Consider the following 22,244-nt stretch of genomic DNA (forward strand, 5'->3'; position numbering starts at 1 on the left):
GAATATGTCGGTAGTATTGTTGGGTGGGGCAAGATGGAATTAGAGGTAACACATGATTGTAATGACATACACAAACATTCAACACATTTCATGGCCTCAAATAATGATGAAATGATAACTATAATAGTATTTTCCAGCCAACAACTGAGTGCTACAAGAAAAAGTTCGGGTGATACTTGGCAAATGCGTTGATATTCAAAACAAACAAGTGTTGAAAGGTGTTTGTTTATAATGTATTCTACAAATGCTTTGAATTTTGGAAGGAGAATTACATCAGTGAGTGGTGGGACCATAAATTGACCACTTTAAAATGTGATGTTTGGGAATAATCAGGGGTTGTTAAAGGTAACCAATGCAGTTTTGGCACTAGTGGTGCAACAAAACAGTGGGTCCCCATATTGTTTGAATCATGTGTTCTTCCAGCATGCAATGCACACAGCATGCACACCATGAGCACGGGGTAACATATTTCACATATCTGCAAAAAAAAACCCCAAAAAACTAGAGGAACTACCAAACCAGAAACTGAGCCGCATCAATATGTATCCAGGAAATAAGAAGAAATAAGAACATCAACAAGAGAATTATGTTGACCACCAAGAGCGAAACTGCTGCCACAAAGGAAAAGAATGAAAACCTGACCATAACATAGAACAAAGAAGACAGAAGGATAATGGAGTTTATAGATGAAGTCCTGGCTGATGTTCAACAACTTTTAGAAATTGTTCCCTGATTTCAGCCTTAGACATCCTCAAGACCATCTCCTGGGCAGGAAAAGTAGGAAACTGTCTTAGAAACAAATGTATGGGCATCTGGGCGTAGCGTAGCAGTCTATTCCATTGCCTAGCAACACGAGGATTGCTGGTTCGAATCCTCATGTTACCTCCAGCTTGGTCGGGCATCCTTACAGACACAATTGGCCGTGTCTGTGGGTGGGAAGCCAGATGTGGGTATATGTCCTGGTCGCTGCACTAGTGCCTCTTCTGATTGGTCGGGGAGCGGGGGAACTGCGGGTAATAGTGTGATCCTCCTACGCACTACGTCCCCCTGGCTTAATGCCTCACCGTCAACTGAAAAGAAGCGGCTGGAGATTCCACATGTATCGGAGGAGGCATGTGGTAGTCTGCAGCCCTCCACAGATCGGCAGACGGGGTGGAGCAGCGACCGGGACGGCTCAGAAGAGTGGGGTAATTGGCCGGATATAATTCAGGAGAAAAAGGGAGGGCCCCCCCCCCAAAAAAAAGATACTAATGTCTATCAAAATAGCGAGTGCAAATATTGAGTACAGCCAAGTAAAATCAAACTTCATGTAATAAATTTGTAAGACACCTATATAATGCATTTTTATTTTGTATCATCTAAAATCTGAAAATTGGTGCCAATGATGAACAGCTTTTCTATCTTCCATTTGTTATACAAGAGCATAGGATTGGTAAATGCTATGCATTTTGTTGTGCACTGTAAAACCAACATAGAATAACATCACACACATGTTTTGGTCATGAAAATAACTTGCAGTAACACTAAATAGGCTAATTTACATATTTTAAACAATAAACAGCAGCTGGCAGTTTTATGATATTACCTTAGCTGAAAACATGTTGTTAGCCACATGATAAATTGCATGATAGCCTACAAAGAAAAACTGCATGTTCCTTAAAGACTTGATGTCAATTGAACAAAAGGTGAATGAGGTTTTAAGTTTGTTTCATTTGCTCACACTCAATTTGACAATTGGTGGCAGGAGCGTGCCAAAGTAACATGATCAGCCGACAATAACAAGAATAGAAGAAGAAAAAATAAGCAATCGTAATGCAAATGACTAGTGAAGTAGGTAGTGTATGGAACATGTTTACTGGGCTTCAAGGACACACACAATGTGTTTCGGTGAGAAATTTTGAATGTAAACAAAACCAAGTGTTTACAAGGAAAACTACTTTGGGAACCTTTGATGAAGACTTCTAGAACTTTTTTTCTATTTCAAAATTCCATGCTTTTCTAGAACTCAATTTCTTGATGGGGGTTTAGACTTAATTCGATGTTCAATTAAGATATATGCTGATAGATGCAATATAACCAACAACCCAACATGTTATAGCTCAGCGTTTCTCAAACCTCTCCTGGAGGACCACTTGTCCTGCATGTTTCAACATGATTCAAATGATCAACTCGTTATAAGCTCTCGAAGCTGCCTAATAATAAAACTGATCATTTAAATCAGCTGTGTTTGGAGCAGGGAGAGATCTAAAACATGCAGGACAAGTGGTCCTCCAGGAGAGGTTTGAGAAACGCTGCTATAGCTGAAGATTATTCTTCACAACAGCACGCAACAATGAATGAAATGACAGAGGGTTAGATGCTAAAAACAATGAATTCTTATCTGTGTACAAAGTGAACAACAGTATTTTCTACACCTACTTGGACAATTTTTTAAAAACATAGTTCTTGATTGAGTCTCTCATTCCCTGAGGTCAGACATCAGGGTCAGCAGGAGAACAACTACTGCTTCATCATTTTGTTCTGGCACGATAAAGCACCTCTCAGTTTTGGGCTTCCTGCATTGAAGCACCTATTTGCGAGGCTCTGCTGAGCTGCCTAATTTTTGTATACCATGTGATATTCTAGAAATAAAACTAATTGCTGACACTTCCCACCTCCCGCAAACACTTAACATGTTAATCTCTCTATGAGGACTGGTGATAAACCTACTGATAGCTAGTGTGGCATTCAGCATGGTCATGTAAAAAAAAATGTCTCTCTCAATCTTATTCCCATCCATTGCCTGTTGTCCATCTTGGGAGAGAGATCCCTCTTCTGTTGCTCTCCCTGAGGTTTCTTCCTATTTTTTCCCCCTGTTAAAGGTTTTTTTTATGGAGTTATTCCTTATCTGATAAGAGGGTCTAAGGACAGGATGTGATGTTGCTGTTAAGCCCACTGAGGCAAATTTGTAATTTGTGATATTGAGCTCTACAAATAAAATTTGATTTGATTCGATTTGATATTAAAGTGAATGTGCAGCACTCGTAATTTAATGCTAGCAGCTGAAATACATGAATCTGAGATGGGGTACTACACGTTATAACTGATGATCACTCTTCACATGAACAACAAAAAACTGCCATATTACATTAGGTTAACAATGACATACAACATATTGTGTATCAGTGCAGGAAAACAATGTTTTTCATTCTATCCTCAACTTTTTTTTTCTGGAGCCCAAGACATTGCAAGAATTGGAAACCACTGAAATTTGTTTTCTGTTCATTGTGTTCTCGACATAAGGTGTCAATTTGAGTACCTGTGTTGATGAGGGCTCTGCAGGGGCCATCTGGAGGCTTGGCAAGGCCGGCTGTCTCTGTGGAACAGGGGGCAGTGTGGCGGATGCAGCCTGGACCACTTTTAGCGCCTGCTGGGGGATCTGGACCACCTGAGTCTCCTGCTTGGGGTGAACTAACTGGACCTGCTGCACCACCGCCGGCTGCCCTGGGCTCTGGACTATCAAAAGGTTGTTTCCTGCCTGCAAAGATTACAGAAATGGACAATTACATGCAAGACTTTTAAGAGACATTCCAATGAAAAATACAAAGCTTTATTAAGGCTTTAAATTGATACTTTAATGTTAAATATAAAATTACACAAAAACCTTCTGACACTGTTGTAAATTCTGAAATTATACTTGGGATTTTATCAAATGTGACAAAAACTGTGTTGACGCACACATACGTGTCCAGAACTGTGTGATAATTCTTGGTTTGGTAACAAGGTCTAAGTTATGTTATTAGATTGGGTGACCATATGGCTGGGGTGGTGGTGGTGGGTAGACATAATGCAAGCTTATTACATTATAACCAAATGAACTACTTAACATCAAGGACAAACCAGCAGCTGAAAATATTTGACGGACGAAGGAATTGTTGTATTACAACTGTTATTTTGTCACCAAATTCACTATTCAGAAAAACTATGGCAAGAAATCAATAATGTAGACCTCAAAATTTTGCCCTTTCTGAAAAAATAATGCCAATTTGATTTGACTTTTTTTGAACTAGGAAGCCCAGCTAGCTCTGGGTATTGCACAATACCGGTGTTATATTTAAGTGATGAATGTGTCACGTCTTGTGACCCATTGATTAACTAACGCCTCCTACCTTGCTAATTACTGAATTAACCTACCTGTCATTTATACAGTTATAAAGCCAACTTCTTAAGTTTTCTAACCATGTACAGCATGTGGTAAAATAAAAAGGTGTGGGAAATCCACATAATTTGTTATCCTGTTTTATGTCACACCCTCCACGCGTGCTGGCCTGCACTCTGCTCCACGAGGCTCACTGGTTTGGGCTCTGGCTCGCCATCTTGTTTCAGAATCCACTTTCGCAACGGGTACATATATAAAAAACAAACCTACATACAGCAGTTTTTTTTAATTAACATCATGTTTTTTGTTTAACTTAGAATCTGTATTCCTACACTGTACTGTATAATTTTTTTCTCCTCTGCCTATGAAAATATGAATTCAATGACACAATAACGCCACACAAAGCTGTGTAGATGAACTAACTCAATTGCGATGACACAATGCACAAAACTGTAGATGAACCGACTCAAAGTACCTTAGTATCTATGTTATGGCTTTCAACACAACACAGCAACATTAGTTACTATATTTTAAAGAATAAATCATGAAATCAAACATTGAATCCAACAAACACCTTCAGTCTGTCTCCGATTGGTTTTAAGAATCTCTAACACACTTAAAGATACATAATGTTGCACATAGCCACAAAATAATTATACCACGGAGTGAATTTTGCTAGCATAATAAACTAAGCTAAGCTATTATAAACGTGACTCAGTGTTAAACTGCTTTGCTCGGTAAAATACAGCTTTGCTCGGTAAAATACAAAGGAAGAGATGATGCTCGCCGGCCAAGCTTCAGTTCTCAAGAGTCCTAAATATAGTACTTGTTCATTAACGTTAGAGAAACTTATAAGCCTAATAAAGATTTCACCACGGGGATATCTCTGCTTTGGTGGCCTGCATTAGCCAAACGGGGGCGGGGGGGGGGGGTGATCTGCAACGAGTATGCGCACTCTACTGGTAAGAACGGGGAACTACATTGGTGTTAACGCCATGTAGCTACACTCACTGTCTTGTGCGTATCACGGGGGTTACACATACAACAAATTCACAACATATCAAAACCTCACTCTGGTTAACAAGTATGCTGTGTTATAACGTATTTTATGTCCTTGTCCTTTTTAAGCAGCGGTGCCCCCAAGGGGTGGCCACTGCCACCCTGATACTATCCCTGGCCCCCCTGCTGGCCCCCCCAGCCACGAGTCGCATATGCACAATATGCTTCTGATTATGCATAATATGCTTCTATCTGATATTTTACATTAGGTGCTGCTCATTTAAAATCAATAATGTATATTTTTCTTAACTCTCATATTGACAGTTTTCAACTAGCCTATACAGTATACTACAAGAGCATCATAGAATTCCCGAAATTCAGTCATGGCTTTTGGTTTGGTGTGCCACCCCAAGATTTTTAGTGGCCCCATTTGGCCACCCCTACGAAAAATTTCTGGGGGCGCCACTGTTTTTAAGTCCCATAGGCGGTTTTCAGGAGGGGCCGACAGGGGCCAGGGCCCCTGTAACACTGAGTTTGGACCTCCCAGTGGCCCCCCTCCGAACGAAGAGTCTACGTTAATAATACAATTGTCGATTTCTTGCGATGACACGGCGCTGACGCAAAAAATGTGGCTCAACATTCTAGCGGGATCCCTTAGCGCGGCACACTGCCACTGGCTGGCTGAAGCGCGAAAGTAGGCTACCAGCCACACGTCAGCTCTGACCAGAAGCAAGAATCAAAGCTAAACGTTGCAAGACTACCGCAAAGAATTGAAGGTGAGCAAAACTATTTTATTTGTGCAACTGTTCCAAGGTAAGACTTGTGGTCAGGAAATGTTGTTGACTAGTTAACTTGATAGCGGCCAGCGTTAACAGCTACAGCTAGCTTGCATTAATTAACCTTTACACGTGTACGGTCACAGTGGTGTGATTAGCCGTTTAGCAGGTATGCTAAAACCAGTGCGATTAGAAAACTAGATTATAAAAATTCTAGCTAATTTTAGCTTTGAGGGAGCAGCGATTTAACGTTAAAAAATATAGCAAATGCTAACTGAAAACTAGGAGAAGCTTAATAACACTAATGAAAACATAATGAACCGTGTAACGTAACGTGTGCTACATTACATAAAAACAAGTTACATGTGAAAGGGTTGCTTGTGAGCTTTGCGATAGTGTTTGGAAGAAAGTTTCTCTCTTCATGAATGGCTAACCTGAGTTGATGGCATGCTATACATTCGTCTCCATTGGTTTTGCTATATATAGTTGTGAAATGTAAGCGCAAAGGCTACCACAACACAAATTAATTAAAACAAGCCGGCAACAGTATATTAATATTCTGGGTTGCCGAAGTGTTGTGCATTCCCCTCCATTGTTTTTGCTCTATAGTTATCAAAATGAAGAGGGGGGGAAAAGGGACATTATGTCCTATTTCGCTGCCCCCAAAAATAAAAACGACAATGATGAGGCCGACATTGAGACACAGCCAGATGACCCAGGTGTTGAGAGAGCCGAAGAGAAACAGCAGGAAGTGGAGAACGCCACAGAGAGGAAGCCACAGGACTTGTTAGTTAGAGAGACTGGCTTTCAAGGTGAGGTGGCCTTCAAGGAGTTCAGATTCCCCTAGTACACATGTGAAGATGGAGCAGCGACCGGGACGGCTCGGAAGAGTGGGGTAATTGGCTGGATACAATTGGGGTAAAGGGAGGGAAAAAAAATGTAAATTTGCCATCCGCAGATCAGCCCAGAAATTTTACTCTACCTGACAGCCCTCCTTATCTTATTTTGACCATCTGACAGTGCTTCCCTATGATTAAGACCACTTGTATTATTTTTATATGTCTTAATGTTAATTGGATGCTGTGCATCAGTGTAGACTACTGTACTTATGATTTATGGGATATTTTTCTCCAATCACTAAAATGTATGACATCATAAGCATGACTTATGTCAACAGAAATGACTACTTAGGCCCAATTTATACTCCAAATGTCGGCTAGCAGACAGATGTCTCTCGACAATTTTGACGTCATGAGAGACACTTTTTGTGTCTCCCAGGGCTGTCGTGTACACCAGTGTTTCTCAACCGGGGGTCCGCGGACCCCTAGTGGTCCGTGGTGTAATTGCAAGGGGTCCGTGAAAATAAAATATCTTTAAAAAAAGATCCTATGACATTTATAGAAATAGGATTATTTTACTCAAATGTGACTGAGACCTTTATCTACCTAAACTATAAAGGGTAACAGGACTTTTTTCTCTAATTACATCTGTTTCACAAGTGTAATTTATTGTATTTTAATAAGAGATCTCGCTCCCGTTTGCATTGTTAAAAGTTACTGCATAAAAATTCTGTTGTTACATATATCTGAAAGTTACTGAATACATATTGTTTTGTTACATATATCTGAAAGTTACTGAATAAATATTCTGTTTTGTTACATATATCTGAAAGTTACTGCATAAGAATTCTGTTTTGTTAAATATATCTAAGTTACAACTGAAAGCTCTTATTTTTGCCCCAAAGAGTGAATAAATGCTATAATGCAATTTAAAATGCAGTTTCTACTGTTTCTATCAAATTGCAACCCCCCTCCCCCAAGATCAGGTGGAGGGGTCCTCAGGGTAGATCAAAAATACGCAGAGGGTCCAGGACCCCAAAAAGGTTGAGAACCACTGGTGTACATGACACATTTTCTTATGTCGGCTAGCAGACATTTCTGCTAGCCGACATTTGGAGCATAAATTGGGCTTAATAGTTCCTTTCTATATGGTGCGCTGTACCTCATGTTCCTGAACTTGGTACTTAGGAGATGATTGAATGCGTCTTGTTGATGTAAAGCTCTCTAACCTATTTTATTTGTAGTTTGTATTTTTTTATAGATGTAATTTTTTGGCATTTTCCGCCTTTATTTTATGGCTATAGTAGAGACAGACAGGAAGGGCAGGGGAGAGGGGATGACCCGCAGTAAAGGGCCCGGGGCTGGATTCGAACCCAGGCTGCTGCGGTAAGGACTTAGCCTTATGTGGTACGCGCTCTACCAGATGAGCCACCGGGATGCCCCCAAAGTTTTTAATTTCTTACAATTGTTATTATTGTAATTAATGTTTGGTTTTTTTTTTTTGCATCGGCAATGGGTGAGGATTGGGTTGGGGGGGATTACCAAAAACTGAAGGGACAATCATTTTCATATACATTGTATGTTTTTTTGTACACTCAATGTTCATTCCAATAAAAAATTATCGGAAAAATAAATACAATCACTAGGGCTGTCAAAATTGGCCAAAAATTACATTCAATTATTCCTTCTAAAAAAACATAGGTTCAAACCAGTGACGGCTGCTGACCAAAATTTTTGGCGAAGCAAAGTTGTTAAAAGTTACGTAAAGTTGTGCATAAAAACTAGATAAAAATGTCAATTTATGAATGACCTTCTAGCAGTAAAACACAACCTAGACAACCTTAGACAATTTATATGGAATTTTATATGGAATTTTTAAGTGTCCAGGGTATCTATAGAGAAATTAATATGGGATTATAAATTAGGGGGCCTTCAATTATTTGGCAGCTCAAATGCCATTTATTTAATCTTTTTTTTCTCTCTTTTTTTTTTTAAAATAAATTCATTTCTAGTTTTTCCCCTTATCCCACCCGATTAACCCAATGGCATATGGCCGGAACTCTTGTCGAATAACTCCCCTGGCTCACGTTTCCACAGGAAGGAGATAGTCGTAACACCAGTTTCCTTCAAACCTGTTTCGGCTGCTCTCGCTAGTTCACACGCTGAAGCCTTGCACGGATTGCATTACCTTCAGGCCGCGAAGGAAACGTAGGGAGAATGCTTTCAGTTGCTTGGCTGCAGGCGCCCGGATGGGCCAGAGGGGTCGCTGGAGAACAACGAGTCCCCGAACACTACACCAATCTACACCCACTATCCCTCGGGTAAGGGTGGCCTAATGAATGCCTTACCCTGTGGACGCTCTGACCGTGACCAGTTACGGCGAGTCTGGGATACGAACCTCCCAGCCACATGACGAGCGGGTTGCAAGAACGGCGGTTTATTCCGCTCGGCCATCAAAGCGGCCTTATTTCATCCTTTTTTGAGGGCAACAGTGTCCCCTCGTGGATATAAATTGGATTGCATGCCCTGAAAGAAAAGGTATCCTGTGATTTTATTCATAAGTGCAACTCCAGAATTATACCCAACAGGACAGACAATCATATTTCAAAGCATTTGATTAAAATATGGTGAGACTCATGGAAGTCTTGGACTGAAAATGGGAGTGTCACCAAAACCACCTCTGAGACAAAATGAACTCATAACCATGACTCTAAATAACAAGATTCTGGAGACTTGGCATCACAAAGGATCCAGCATTTGGAAGACTGCTACGAAAAAGGACTTCTCATGTCCTTTGAACAATTGAAGAGGAAATACAACTTGTCCAACAAGACATTTTTCTGCCATCTTCAGTTAAGATCTTGTCTTAGAACCAACCTGGGCCCTGGAATGACTTTACCTGTACTTACTGATGTGGAGAAACTGCTTCTTGAGGGAACTGTATACAAATTTATTTCTAAAATGCACTTCTTACTTACTTACTCCTCCTTAGAATGAGGGCCTAAAGCCAAATCTACACAAATCTAGAGCGAGATGGGAGTCAGGTCTGAACATAGCAATTGATGAACAACTCTGGTCAGATTTATATCAAGGTAGTTTGTCAGCTACCATTAATGCCCGATACAGACTGGTTCACTATAATTTCCTCAATCCACCTCAATTGTCAGAAATGTGCTTCAGATATTGTATAGAGGTCGGCTCCTTCATGCACTGTACCTGGTTTTGTACAAAGGTGAGGCTCTTTTGGTAAGACTTCTATAACACTTTGAACAAGAGTACAGGTATTACCTTTCCATTAGATCCTGAACTTTGCTTACTGGGGAATTTCATAAGTGTCAGTAGATCCTCAACCAATTCCCAAATTACATTTATGGAAATCAATTTATGTGTAGCCAGGAAATGCGTAACAGTATCATGGAAGTCTGATTACCCTCTCCTCATTGATAGATTGTCTTCAGAAATGAACAGCTGTATTCCTCTTGAAAAGATATAGTCTTAGAAAAGGATACAACACCTTTCTGAAAATTTGGCAGCCTTACCTAGACAAACTGATCCTGAGTTGTCGCCCCCCCCCCCCCCATTTACTGTTGAGGACAGCTCTCATTTGGTGACTAGCATGAAATAAACAATAGCGATCAGATTTTTTTAGGGGTTGCAGTGGTGAGTGAGTGGTATTACATCCATCTGGAGCCCTGCACTGCACAACGGACTATGGAAAACATTTGGTGTGTTTGAGAACACAAGCATGTGTTTTTAACTCTACTGGAAAGCCACACATACCTGAATGATGTTATCAGTGGCTTCTATCAGTATGGTCTCCATCTGCTCAGGGGGTGGGGAGACTGGCTGTGGAGGTAGAGGAGGAGGAGGCTGAGCTGCCAAAACCATTTTCTTCTTCCTTCCACGTCGTCCCTTCACTGGAGCAGGAGGAGGGGCTGTGGCAGTCTCTGTGACAATCTGAGTCCCGCCCACCTCCCCGGTAGCCACATTGAGTGGCAGCGTGAGCCCACTGGGGAGCTGAACAATGTTGGAGGTCATATTATTGGGCTTCCTTCCCCTGGGTGAGGGCTTGATGGCCACAGTCTTTTGCGGCGTGACTGGAGCAGTGGCAGGTGCCGGGGTGGGCATGGTCATAGGTGTGGCAATGATGGCCTGGTTGGTGCCTGGGATGAGCTGGATCTGGCCTCCCTGCGGCATCACCTGAATGGTTTGTGTGCCCTGAATTTGGGGCACCACCTGGTACTGGATATTGGTGGGGGTTGAGGCGTTAGTGCGGCCCGGGCTCTGGATGGTGAGCACAATGGGGCTGCCAGGGTTGGTGGAGCCTAGGCCAGCGGGAAGCTGGATAACATTACCCTTGGCTGAAAGGAAACCCAGGTTTTTGGGCGGAGCAGGGGCAATAGGAGCTGGTTTGATGGGAAGAAGTCTCCGGGGTTGAGGCTGGGCGGGAGGAGCAGTGATAGGGGCCTGGGCAGCAGGAGGGCCGATCTTACTGCATGTGGCAGCCAAGAGAGCCAGTGGAGAGGGTTGAGGGTCCTGTTGAGAGATAGAAGCTAGATATGATTCCATCAAAATGTTAAGCAAATTTTAAACAAACTTTGAAAAGACAAAATTCAATTGCGGATCAGGTTTGTTTTCATTGGCTGGTTTTAAGAGAAGAAAAACTCCCTGTGTTAGGGGGTATCATACCATCTTTCACAATATTGTATTGACTTTCAAAAACACTGCATCAGTTCTTAAGATTACGCAAGAGATGAGATAGTGACACTACTTCATTGTGTTGTTCACATCTCTGACCACTAGGCAGCAGGTGCAGTATTGTTACAGGGCTGTACAGAATCACAACAGCAAGTGTTACCTGTGCCATACTAGATATGGATTCGATTACTCTGCTCACACTTTGCTTATTTAGGTGTTTTCTCTATTAAAAAAACAAACAAATATATCAGTTTGTAGTATCATAATAGATAAGAGATGGGAACAAATACAACAAAAAGTATCTTGTTACAAATTACAAATACTTGCTCATCAAATGTATCAAAATAAAATACAAAATACTGGTATGGGAAAATGTATTTAATTAAAATACAAGTAATTTGTAATTTGAAAATACAAAAATACATTCTTTACAAACTGATATCACATTTTAGGCATTTAGTAGCCTCAATATGGGTCTGACCATAACCCCCCACCCTGAAAAGATGAGCTCTGCTAATTTCCCCACATAATAGATTTGAAAAGGCCAATCAGGATATCTTGGAGGTGGGAGGCTGTGAATTCAGGGGTGCATGCTGGTGGTTTCTGTCAGTCAAAGCGACCATTGACTGACTGAGTGAACAGCCCATTGAAATGCAACTGGGGGAACTGAACAGTTAGGCCACAGTGATGCACTAGTTCCTTCAGATGACAATAAGACTGGGCATTTAGCAGATGCCTTTTTCAAGAGTGGTAAATATAAGTGCAGTGGAGTAAGTAAATTTCTGAGATCTCAAACTTTACAAGCAACCAATTGAACGAGTGCAACAGACACATAACAGTACCATTACAGCAGAGTATGTTACAGTGCAAAACAGGAGAAAGAGAAGCACCCCCCTTCCCCTCAATACCAACAACCTAAAAAAAATACTCCTTTGTGTACCCCCTTAACACTGCAGTCCTTCCATTTCCATTTTAGTTGTTTTTCAGCAAAACTAATATCTAACCTTTTTTTTTTACATTTAAGTTTTAGTTGTTTTTCAGCACAACTAATTTCTCCATCAGTTCAGCTGTTAATCGCCTTCTGTGAGGGTCGTAAATCATGCCTGCAAAGGAGAAGAAACACTCAACTGGTGCCGATGCTGGTAAAGTGGTGTTGAATCTCACAAAGAGTAGCTTGATCAGTGGATATGAATCCAGTGAGGAAAGGCCCTTTCTGGGGTCCTCCAGAAAGTGAAGGGTTTCCAACTCTGCTTTGCTGTGGCTGGGCAACATCTCCCACGTTAACACTTCCACCTTTCAACTGGACACCATCCCTACTAGATATCTGAAAGAGGTATTTCGCACTGTTTGCCCACAAATTCTTTCCATTATCAACTGCTCACTGTCTACTGGTTTGTTCCCATCTAGTTTTAAACACGCAATACTCCGACCTCTCCTGAAGAAGCCTACTCTTGACCCTCTTGTTTTAAGCAATTTTAGACCAATTTCAAATCTACCTTTTTTATCTAAAATCTTAGAAGTCTGTTGCTCTTCAACTAATCACACACATGAATAGTTGTAGTATTTTCGAGCAATTTCAATCAGGATTCCGTACCCACCACAGCACAGAAACAGCTCTCATTAAAGTTACCAATGACTTGCTGCTCACCACTGACTCTGGTGGTTGCTCGATTGTAATTTTGCTCGACCTGAGTTCCGCCTTTTTTTTCTTTTCTTTTTTTTGGTTGGCATTTTCAGCCTTTATTTGATAGCAATAGTCGAGAGAGAGGGGATGACATGCAGCAAAGGGCCCGGGCCAGATTTGAACCCAGGCCGCTGTGGTAAAGACTCAGCCTTATATAGTATGTGCTCTACCAGGTGAGCCACTGGGGGCGCCCCACAGAGTTTTGCTTTTGATATGGTAGACCACCACATCCTTTTCAATCGCCTGGAAAACTGTTGGCATATAATAATAGAATCATTAATGATAACGGATTTATTACCCAGAGATTTCACATTCAAGAGGTCAAAATTGTTTGGCATCAAGGCAGAATTAAAACCAACGCAAGTACAACGGATATCATCTTTCTCATCAAAAAGGTCTTCATATTATGACCTTTTTGTCAGTGTACAGCTGACACTCAGCCTCTATCTTTCCATATGGGATCTGCTTCACTATTTGGAAGTATTTCCCATCCAGCATTGCACATTTGAGCATTGGTGTGGCTTCTTCTTCTGTAGATGTGGCATATGATGGGCCAGCCTGGCCAGGCTGTGATGGTTCATTGCCACGCATCACCTGAGATGACTGACTTCTACCTAAAGCGCAATGTATAAAGATACCATTAAATTGATTAGGCCTACTAGTTGCAACTTAAAACCAACAGCATTCAAAAAACATTAACAACTCACATAATAGACACTAAAACGCAGTCATTCTGTGTTACTTAAGCATGGGCGGCAAGGTGGCGCAGTGGTTAGCGCTGTTGCCTCACAGCAAGAATGTCCTAGGTTCAAACCCCGGGGTTGTCCAACCTTGTGGGTCATCTCAGGTTGTCCTCTGTGTGGAGTTTGGATGTTCTCCTCATGTCTGCAGTGGGTTTTCACCAGGCGTTCTGGTTTCCCCCACCATCAAAAAGACATGCATGTTAGGATTAATACTCCTCTCTGTGACCTTGACTGAGGCATGGCAAGATGAACTGAAGTTAGTCCTCGGTTGCTGCACGGCGGCTGCCCACTGCTCCTAGCCACACAGCTAGGTTGGGTTAAATGCAGAGTGTAATTTCCGTATGGGGATCAGTAAAGTATATCAAAATAAAAAATTAATAAATCCAGGAATGGCATAAATTCACTATGTAGTAGTAATTCACTGTAGTAATTCACTATTAACTCTATAATCCATATTGTAATACGTTTTGCACAAAAAGATAAACAACATTTAGCTTTAAAGATCAGAATGAAAGATTTTTAATTGATACATGACTTGCTTCCTGAGTTTTTATTTATTTTATTTTTTTAACCTGAATATTAACCTCTGGCATCCTCTGGCACTGTAAAATGTTATCCTTATCCTCAAGAGGATTGCGCAAGCTATTTCCCTGACAGCTATTAAGAATGGACACTCTAAAACGCCTAAATGTAGCTATGCTAGAAATTATTTTTGTCCTGAGTTAGTTACAGAAGTTGCTAACAACTAATCTTGCTAATGAAGCTTCCCATATGATGACTAACCCCGAGATACCACTGTTTCAGGCTGCCTGAGCATGTCTGTGATGTTAGCTGGTATGCTAACGTTACTAGCTAGTAAGTATATTTGCTAATTGCTCTTTTCTTCTGTTGTATTTTAGAGTCATTCAGAAAGCTTGCCTTAGCATGCAATATCTGATCATATTTTTATTACGTACCTTTATCTTAGGGGAAATTTTCACCAAACACCAAAGCAGCTTCTTTCCTCAAGCTACTGGTCACAAGGAACACAAATGAAATATGGTAGTTCACAATGAGTGCACTGCTGGACCCGACAGGACATGTCACGTGATTCACTTGCATTTTGCCAAAGACTGAGATTAGGCTAATTGTTGTTCAGTTTTTTTCTACAGTTTAAACCTATCTTATTTGAGAATAAAATTATATTTAAATAATGTATTTTAAGTATTTCAAATTTAAGCTCTTAAATGTTTTGTTACAAATTACATCTTACTGTTTTCTGTCTGGCAAAATACAAATTACAAAATGCTCAAAAGTAATTAAATGCGCATTTTAAATACATTTAATTGAAATACTGCCCATCTCTGATAATAGATCACATATACTGAATCGTGACACTTGTGATACAAATCGTATTGCCACATTCTTGCCAATACATACATAGCCCTACTCCAGGGCTAGTCAACTACTTTCTTATGAGGGCCAGCATATTCAAATGTAAATGGTAAGAGGGCCAAACTTTTTTCAGAGTAATTATTGGATCTTAGCACTTATATGTGAACATGAAAAACAACACTAAATACCCTTAATACTGTGTATCAAACGTTTTTATTAACAATGTGTTTATGTAACATACAAAATAGGGCAACCATTTCATACAATTATCCATTTATATAGGCTACGTTTATTTTATCTAATGAGTCACTTCTCACCATCACCAATACTGATGATCAAAAGGCCCCAATTAAAGATACATTCAAAACAATTTACATCACATTGGCAGATGGGAAAAAAATGAATTACTTGTTAAAATATTATGATCATCTCTAACCTTCTCACCAAAATGCATTATAATTTTCAATGTTCTAATAAAAATTGATCAAAGGGCCGGAAAAAAATAATCCTCGGGCCGGATTTGGCCCACGGGCCACCAGTTGACTAGGCCTGCCCTACTCTCTTTGCACAAAACATAGAAGGATGGAGGACTACTTGCCATTGAAAGGAATTAGAAAAAATAATACCCATTGCTGTATTGCTTTTTATCTCACTGACACTATCCACAGTCAACTTTTGCTCCTCCAGCAACTGTATAAATTTTTTGGGGACAAAATTTAAGACTTAGTCACATTTCAGTGGCCTTACGCATACGAAATAGGTAGCGATTGTACAGAAAACGGCTTGTGTTCTATGATATCAGTTGTCTGAAATTCAGATTTGACCAGAAATGTAAAGTGCTTTGAGTGGCTGTTGCAGCTAGAAAAGTGCTATATAAAATGCAACTTGATTGACTGATTGACTTGTGCCCATTTGGGGGAGGGGGGAGTACGTTTGCATTCAACTTTTAAGAGAAGCACCATGGAAATGTAACGAGAATCAAACTCACTGATCAGGCACTGACACAGTGCTGATCAGGCACTGACACAGTATAAGTGATTTGCAGGGTTTCCCCATCAACTAATTTTACTGGCCTGGCCTTTTAGAATTTCAACAATGATATAAATATAAACACAGTTATTTTGCTAACAAAAAAGGCCATGATTTTTGCAAAAACGTGATTCTGTTGTTTGTCAAATAGAGTTTATTTTAATCTCATTAGTGGAAGTGATGACATGGTGTTGAATACAATTTGTGAAATGTAGGACATGGGGCTACGTCTGAAACGTAGTCTGACAATACATTAAGGCGGTTATTATCTGCACTAGGCTGTGTGCTACATTAACTTGAGAAAATTCATGATAATCATATCAAAGAATGATAAAGATCAGGTTGGCCTTGTAAGTAAAATTTCTAACAAATGTGTGTCAATCAATCAAGTTGCATTCTGTTCTGAAAACACTTATCAAACAACAAATTAGAATGTCATTTTTGAAGTTATTAGCTGAATCCAATTTAATCCAGCTGGTAAACGTCACAGCATATGATTTTTATGTGTTTTAATATTTATTAATATTTTTAGTCAAATATTAAATGTAGACTAGGTTAAGTAAGTATTTTTGTATGTGTCTAGGTTGTGGAGGTAAAGCCAAACATTTGTCTTCAAAAAGTACAGACCAGATTATTATTATTATTGCAAATATCATCATTATTATTTTACATCACAGAACGTTGAATCAGTTCATCTGGACACAACGCTTATTGAACTGATTTCAACTTTTTGTGATTTTCTTACTTGGATTATTGACCATGCATAAAGACATTATTTTACAGTTGATCAGTTTGTTTATGTTTCTACACATTTGAGCCATGGTATCCATGCACAGAACTGTGCAGATATTTTTTTTATCATGCATTACAGATTAAGTACAATCCTGACAAAATTTTAATGAGTACTGAGGTTACTGGGAGTGCTGGGACACATACCATTGTACTCACTTGTGAGGAGGTGGTAGAATGCTGGAGATATTCGCTGGGACTGACAGCAACAGTGGCAGCCATACTGTCCTGTTGTTCTGAAACACAAACACACACAGAGGACCTAAATACAGGCTACAACAACTACGACACAGGCATAGGATACCTTGTAATACAGAACTTGTTCTTGTTGACAGAATACGATTGTCAGATTCAAATGTCGACTTACTGAAAAAAGGTCTTCTCAAAAATATAATTGACTGAGCTACTTTTTACATTCATTGCATTTTTAAATGTTCAATTGACCTTTCGCAAAGTACCGCCCCAGAACGGTGCTTGTCCAATCCTACCTCAGCAACGGTCTGTCAAGCTTTCAGACACACAACAAAATGCTGAAACGGTGTGCCTATGGGATCTGCAAATCGGATACTAGATATCTGAAAAGTTTGGAGGGGGTGTAATTTTCTTTCCCTTCCCGAAACCCAGAACGCAAGAAGCGCAATGTCGGCAATAGATTTTGCAGTATAGCAGACCCCATGGCCAGCTTAATCCATCCAAAATCAACAAAAATACCTGTCTGCTCTAAGCTAAGCTTGCTACTAGCTATTATTGATAGCTAATACAGCTAACGTATTATTACTGTTACTTTTACCCACACAATGCGCTGATTTCTTCCTTCATGTTTTGGTGTTTTCCAGCTACTTCCTGGATAGTTCTGAAACGCTTGATGGGCATAACAACAGTAACTAAGGGGGGCGGGACTTTGCTAAAGGTCAATTTCCATAAGAAGCCATTCTGGAGATTATTTCTAGCAGCAAGGACAATAAAACCATCTGAGGAAACATTTCAATGTTAGTTTGAGCAAGAATTTTGACTTAAAAGTACTTTTATATAATATTTTCTGAAATAGCCCAAGTAAAAAATAAAAGAACTTATATGGGCAGCAAGCAAGCTATTTTGCTGTGTTACTTCAAATATTAAGCGTTATCATAATCTCCCTGATAAGATCACCAGTGGGCTAAAACGAGTAGACAAGGAAAAAGACACTAAGAGTGCAAAACATAGTGCTTCTGCATCCACTCAGAAAATCAAACGGTGACTACAAGGTTTTATAAACATCTATAACACTTATAATGCCAGCAGCTGAATTTGAATTATAAGAACGATTCCACAAACTGAACATGAACCTAACATTAAGGTCATACATATGACTGAGCCGACCTCTCAACAGGAAACTGCACAAGAGAATTGGCAACATTTTCAAGGCCTCTTGAACTGACTTGAAGTGTTATATTCAACTGTATTCAAGACCCTTTCGAGCAAAGTAGTTGTTAGAAATGAAGTCATTTTAGACTTTTTCATGGCTTACTGAACCCAAAGCAAAGAAAGGCAAAAACAAATTTCATTATAAAATGTATGACAATATATGACAATAATATGACACTACAATTGTTCAAGTCATATCTCTACTAAGAGGGTCTGCATAAAAAGCCAGACACAGCTTACAAATAGTTTAGAGAGAAGAATAAATCCGGGGTATAGGGGTCAGAAACTGCTTATTTATGGTCAAGAGGTTGAAACAGCTGTGAAACAGACCAACGGTCTAAATATATTCCAGCAGGTGACTAGTGAGATTTTCTCTTCTTTGTTTGACCTAAAGAACAGCTTCCCTTGAGAATATATCTACTAAAGATAAAAAGAAAAAACAGGAAACACACATACAAGTTTAATCGTATTGCACCAGTTTGAGGTGACGGCACAAAAAATAAACAAGTCCTGTGGCCGGATCCTTATGATGGATTACTAGTGGTCATGCATACATGCATTAAGTAGTACTCTGATCCAAACTAAATTAAGGCAATACTCTTGACAACAGCAACTGTCATATTTACAGCTTACATTGATCGTCTAATCAATATTAGCATAATCACAGTAAGGATATAATCACTGTTAGCATACCCTGGCTAACACAAGATTTGAGCTGTATCAAAGATTGTATTTAGCCATGTAAACTTTACAGCCTGATAATGTTCACCAAGCTCCTAAACACATGCCAGTGTCAAAAAAGTCATATAAGAAGCTGACTAGGGTGCCAGTCCTTGCTGCCTCACCCTCCTTCAAACTGCTGCATGCTCTGGGGTGACATGAAAGGTACCTCTCCAATTTGGATAACAATGACATACAGTGATGCAAGGCACTACTCTTACATAGTATCCCTGGTGCTGTGCATGTGGTCAGCATCCCCTTGTGCAGAATCTTCACCCTGCTAAACATGGGTGAGCAAGTGTGTGAGTGAGTTACATGACAGGTCCATGAGGTGCTTTTCATCTAAAAAAAAAAGAAGGATGCATTCTATGCAGCTTCATGATGGAAAGTTTCTGCCAACACTGGGAATACCTCTTACACTCAGGTGTTCTGCAAGTTCCTTAACACAAGCAACAAATAACCATAAATATTCTGATGAAATACTCTGACACTACTTATTGCTGCATTATGCCTCCATGGAGTCAGATCACTTTATTCATAGAGCACATTCATCAGAAATCAAAGGTTTGCCGTAATTCTAAAGAATTTGGAAGTGAATTAGAAAAAAAATGAACAAAGATGTAAATATAAGGAAACTAAAACAAAAACTGATCAATAGAACAAAAACAAAAATCATATGAAGCTAGACTACTAATGTGGAATGTGCTTAATTTCAGAGAATGTAAAATCTTTATCCAAGCTCTACATTCTTTGTGGCCAATTTAATTAAAATAGCTAATTTAACTAGCTATTACATAAACTGAAGTATCGGGCACACCCAACAGTAACCAGTTTTGGATGCATTTGAGCAATATTTTATGAAGCAATAATGCACGAGGTGTTTTAAATTTTGGTTTCAATATATCCTTTTGAATATGAGGTCCTTCGCTATGGGTAATTTAAAAGAAAAAAACCTTGAAGAACATATCATTTTAACTTCGGTGACAAGGAAATCAGGAAATAATTGACATATATCTTTAAACTTTGAATTTAATCTAGCAACGCTCTTTTGTTCTGTCGTGTCAGACCACTGTTTTGACATAAGTAAATACTTATGAGTGATTCATCGTGAAATTGTAATAAAATCCATTTGTGGGCCGCGTTCGTGGGTAAATAAATGATTCATGTCATTAAGTGACAGCTATTTAAAAATCAAACAACAGGTGAACAAACGACAACCACAATTACCAGCACATAACACCGGTAAGAGACGCATACAAGGATTCGTCTGTACTACGACTTCGGTACTAAGACGCTTTTTTTGATTTGGACATGATTGGACAGGGTTTTGTTTAATTCTTTATAAAGCAGGTTTTAAGGGGGGGAATGGGACTCCAATAAATCACAAAAAAGTTTGCTTTTAATAGTATCTTAATTTTTGGCTTCTATAAAAAGCCTAAATTGATCCACCCGTGGTGCCATCAGGCGCATTAGAGGAGGGCTACAGCATGAACACAACTGTGAATTACGGATGCTTTGACTTCGCTGCATGGCCAACTGACTTGGACCAGCCTTATCAAACCGCTAAATTACTGTACTATGCTGTTGGCCAGCATATTCTGAGAAATACCAACGTGTATGAATTTTGGCAGATTGCAAGGTCTATGTATTCAGTCACTAGCTAACTTCTCCGCACCCCGAGGCGCAGAATACATATGCATTTTCACAACTGCAACCCGATAAAGAGCCGCTGAATACCACTGCCCATGTGCCTTTAAACCTGCCAGTAATGCGGGATTAGGAAAACCTGGTTGACCGCGGCCTGATATATTACGCCGCCATCAAATACAGTTGGTTTTATAACTACTGTGCGCTAGAGACGAGCGGCTAACATTTGTTAGCAAACGTTTAAAACAATCCAAGCTGCTGAAGTGGCTAGCAGCTAGCGTTAACAGAACCGAAAACTCCAGCTGCCTGATCGTTTTCACAAACAGCGAGGGATGGTTGCGTTAATTTAGCTGTAATGTACAAGTAGCTTCGTGTTCCAGCGTGGACTCAAAGTGGCGGAAATGCACTGCTAATGTTGCAACTAAATACAGACGACTGCTGTATGGACTAGGGGCTAGCTAATGCCGTTAGCATATTTGGCCAGCTAACGGGTAGCTAGCAAGTCAAACTCTCTTTGATAACGTTACAGAAAAAAAGGCTGCCCTTTTCCGGAAGTGCATTATTTTTTTGCTTAGCACAATATCCCAGCTCCAACCAAACATTGCAAATGATAACTCATATTCAGCGTGATTTTACTCAAGGCTGATATAATGTTTTACGAAGTACAATGTAATATAAACACCAATGTTTTAATTCCTACCCACCGCTCATGACGACATTCGCTCTCCGTGAGTCTTCAAGAGCAAGCCCATAGCAGATTCCGCCCGCGAATGTGCACCAATCCACGGACAATGGATTGTTGAACGATTCCCGAACGAGCCAATTGCCTTTAGCTGTCTTTGTGATTGAAACTTAAATTGTCCAATCGCAACGTGGAAATCCTTAGCAGACATCGATGGATGACACTTAAACCAATGAGATATCGAGAATGCGTTAGCTAGGGCGGCCCTAGTGAAAAAACGAATGAAAAGCAAATACCCTATTACAGCAGGAATTAAGTTTCACTGACGTTCTTTACACCCAATGTGATTTTTAATGGGCGGTTCGAGTAAGAATGACATCCATCTTGAGCAATGAGCTTAAAGACAACGCTTTCTCAATAGTGATGGGTAAAGCAGTTCTTTTCATTCTACTGAACGATTAGAATCAGTTCATTAAAAAGATTCGTGCAAAAGATTGGTTCACTGACAAAGATTCGTTTGGAGAGGGAGTTCGATTGCGAAAATGGCGTCAGATTTGGAGCGAGAAATTGAAAATGGAAATGAGGACATGAGAGGGTACGAAAAGAAACAGGGAAGGAATAAAAATACATCAGATTGTTCAAGTGATTCTGTTCATTCGTTGAGAATAGGGTATCCCAGCAACGTATTATGTTGGGATAGCTGTGACAAGAGAAAGTATGGG

The 22,244-nt window shown here is 39.9% G+C and overlaps 1 protein-coding gene across 1 annotated transcript in view; it reads right to left on the reverse strand.

Moving 5' to 3' along the window:
• The window catches only part of sp2 (sp2 transcription factor), a 32,565-nt gene extending 10,961 nt beyond the window's left edge, over positions 1-21,604 (reverse strand). Inside the window, exons 1-5 of the mRNA XM_056280166.1 lie at positions 21,545-21,604; positions 19,415-19,473; positions 17,217-17,305; positions 10,533-11,288; positions 3,299-3,517 (exon numbers count right to left, since the gene is read on the reverse strand). Coding sequence (XP_056136141.1) covers positions 3,299-3,517; positions 10,533-11,288; positions 17,217-17,291 — 1,050 coding nt within the window. The 5' untranslated portion in view covers positions 17,292-17,305; positions 19,415-19,473; positions 21,545-21,604. The remainder of the gene's footprint in view (positions 1-3,298; positions 3,518-10,532; positions 11,289-17,216; positions 17,306-19,414; positions 19,474-21,544) is intronic.
• Positions 21,605-22,244: the final 640 nt, after the last annotated feature.

This window comes from Lampris incognitus, chromosome 5, assembly GCF_029633865.1.
Source record: "Lampris incognitus isolate fLamInc1 chromosome 5, fLamInc1.hap2, whole genome shotgun sequence".
Taxonomy (NCBI): domain Eukaryota; kingdom Metazoa; phylum Chordata; class Actinopteri; order Lampriformes; family Lampridae; genus Lampris; species Lampris incognitus.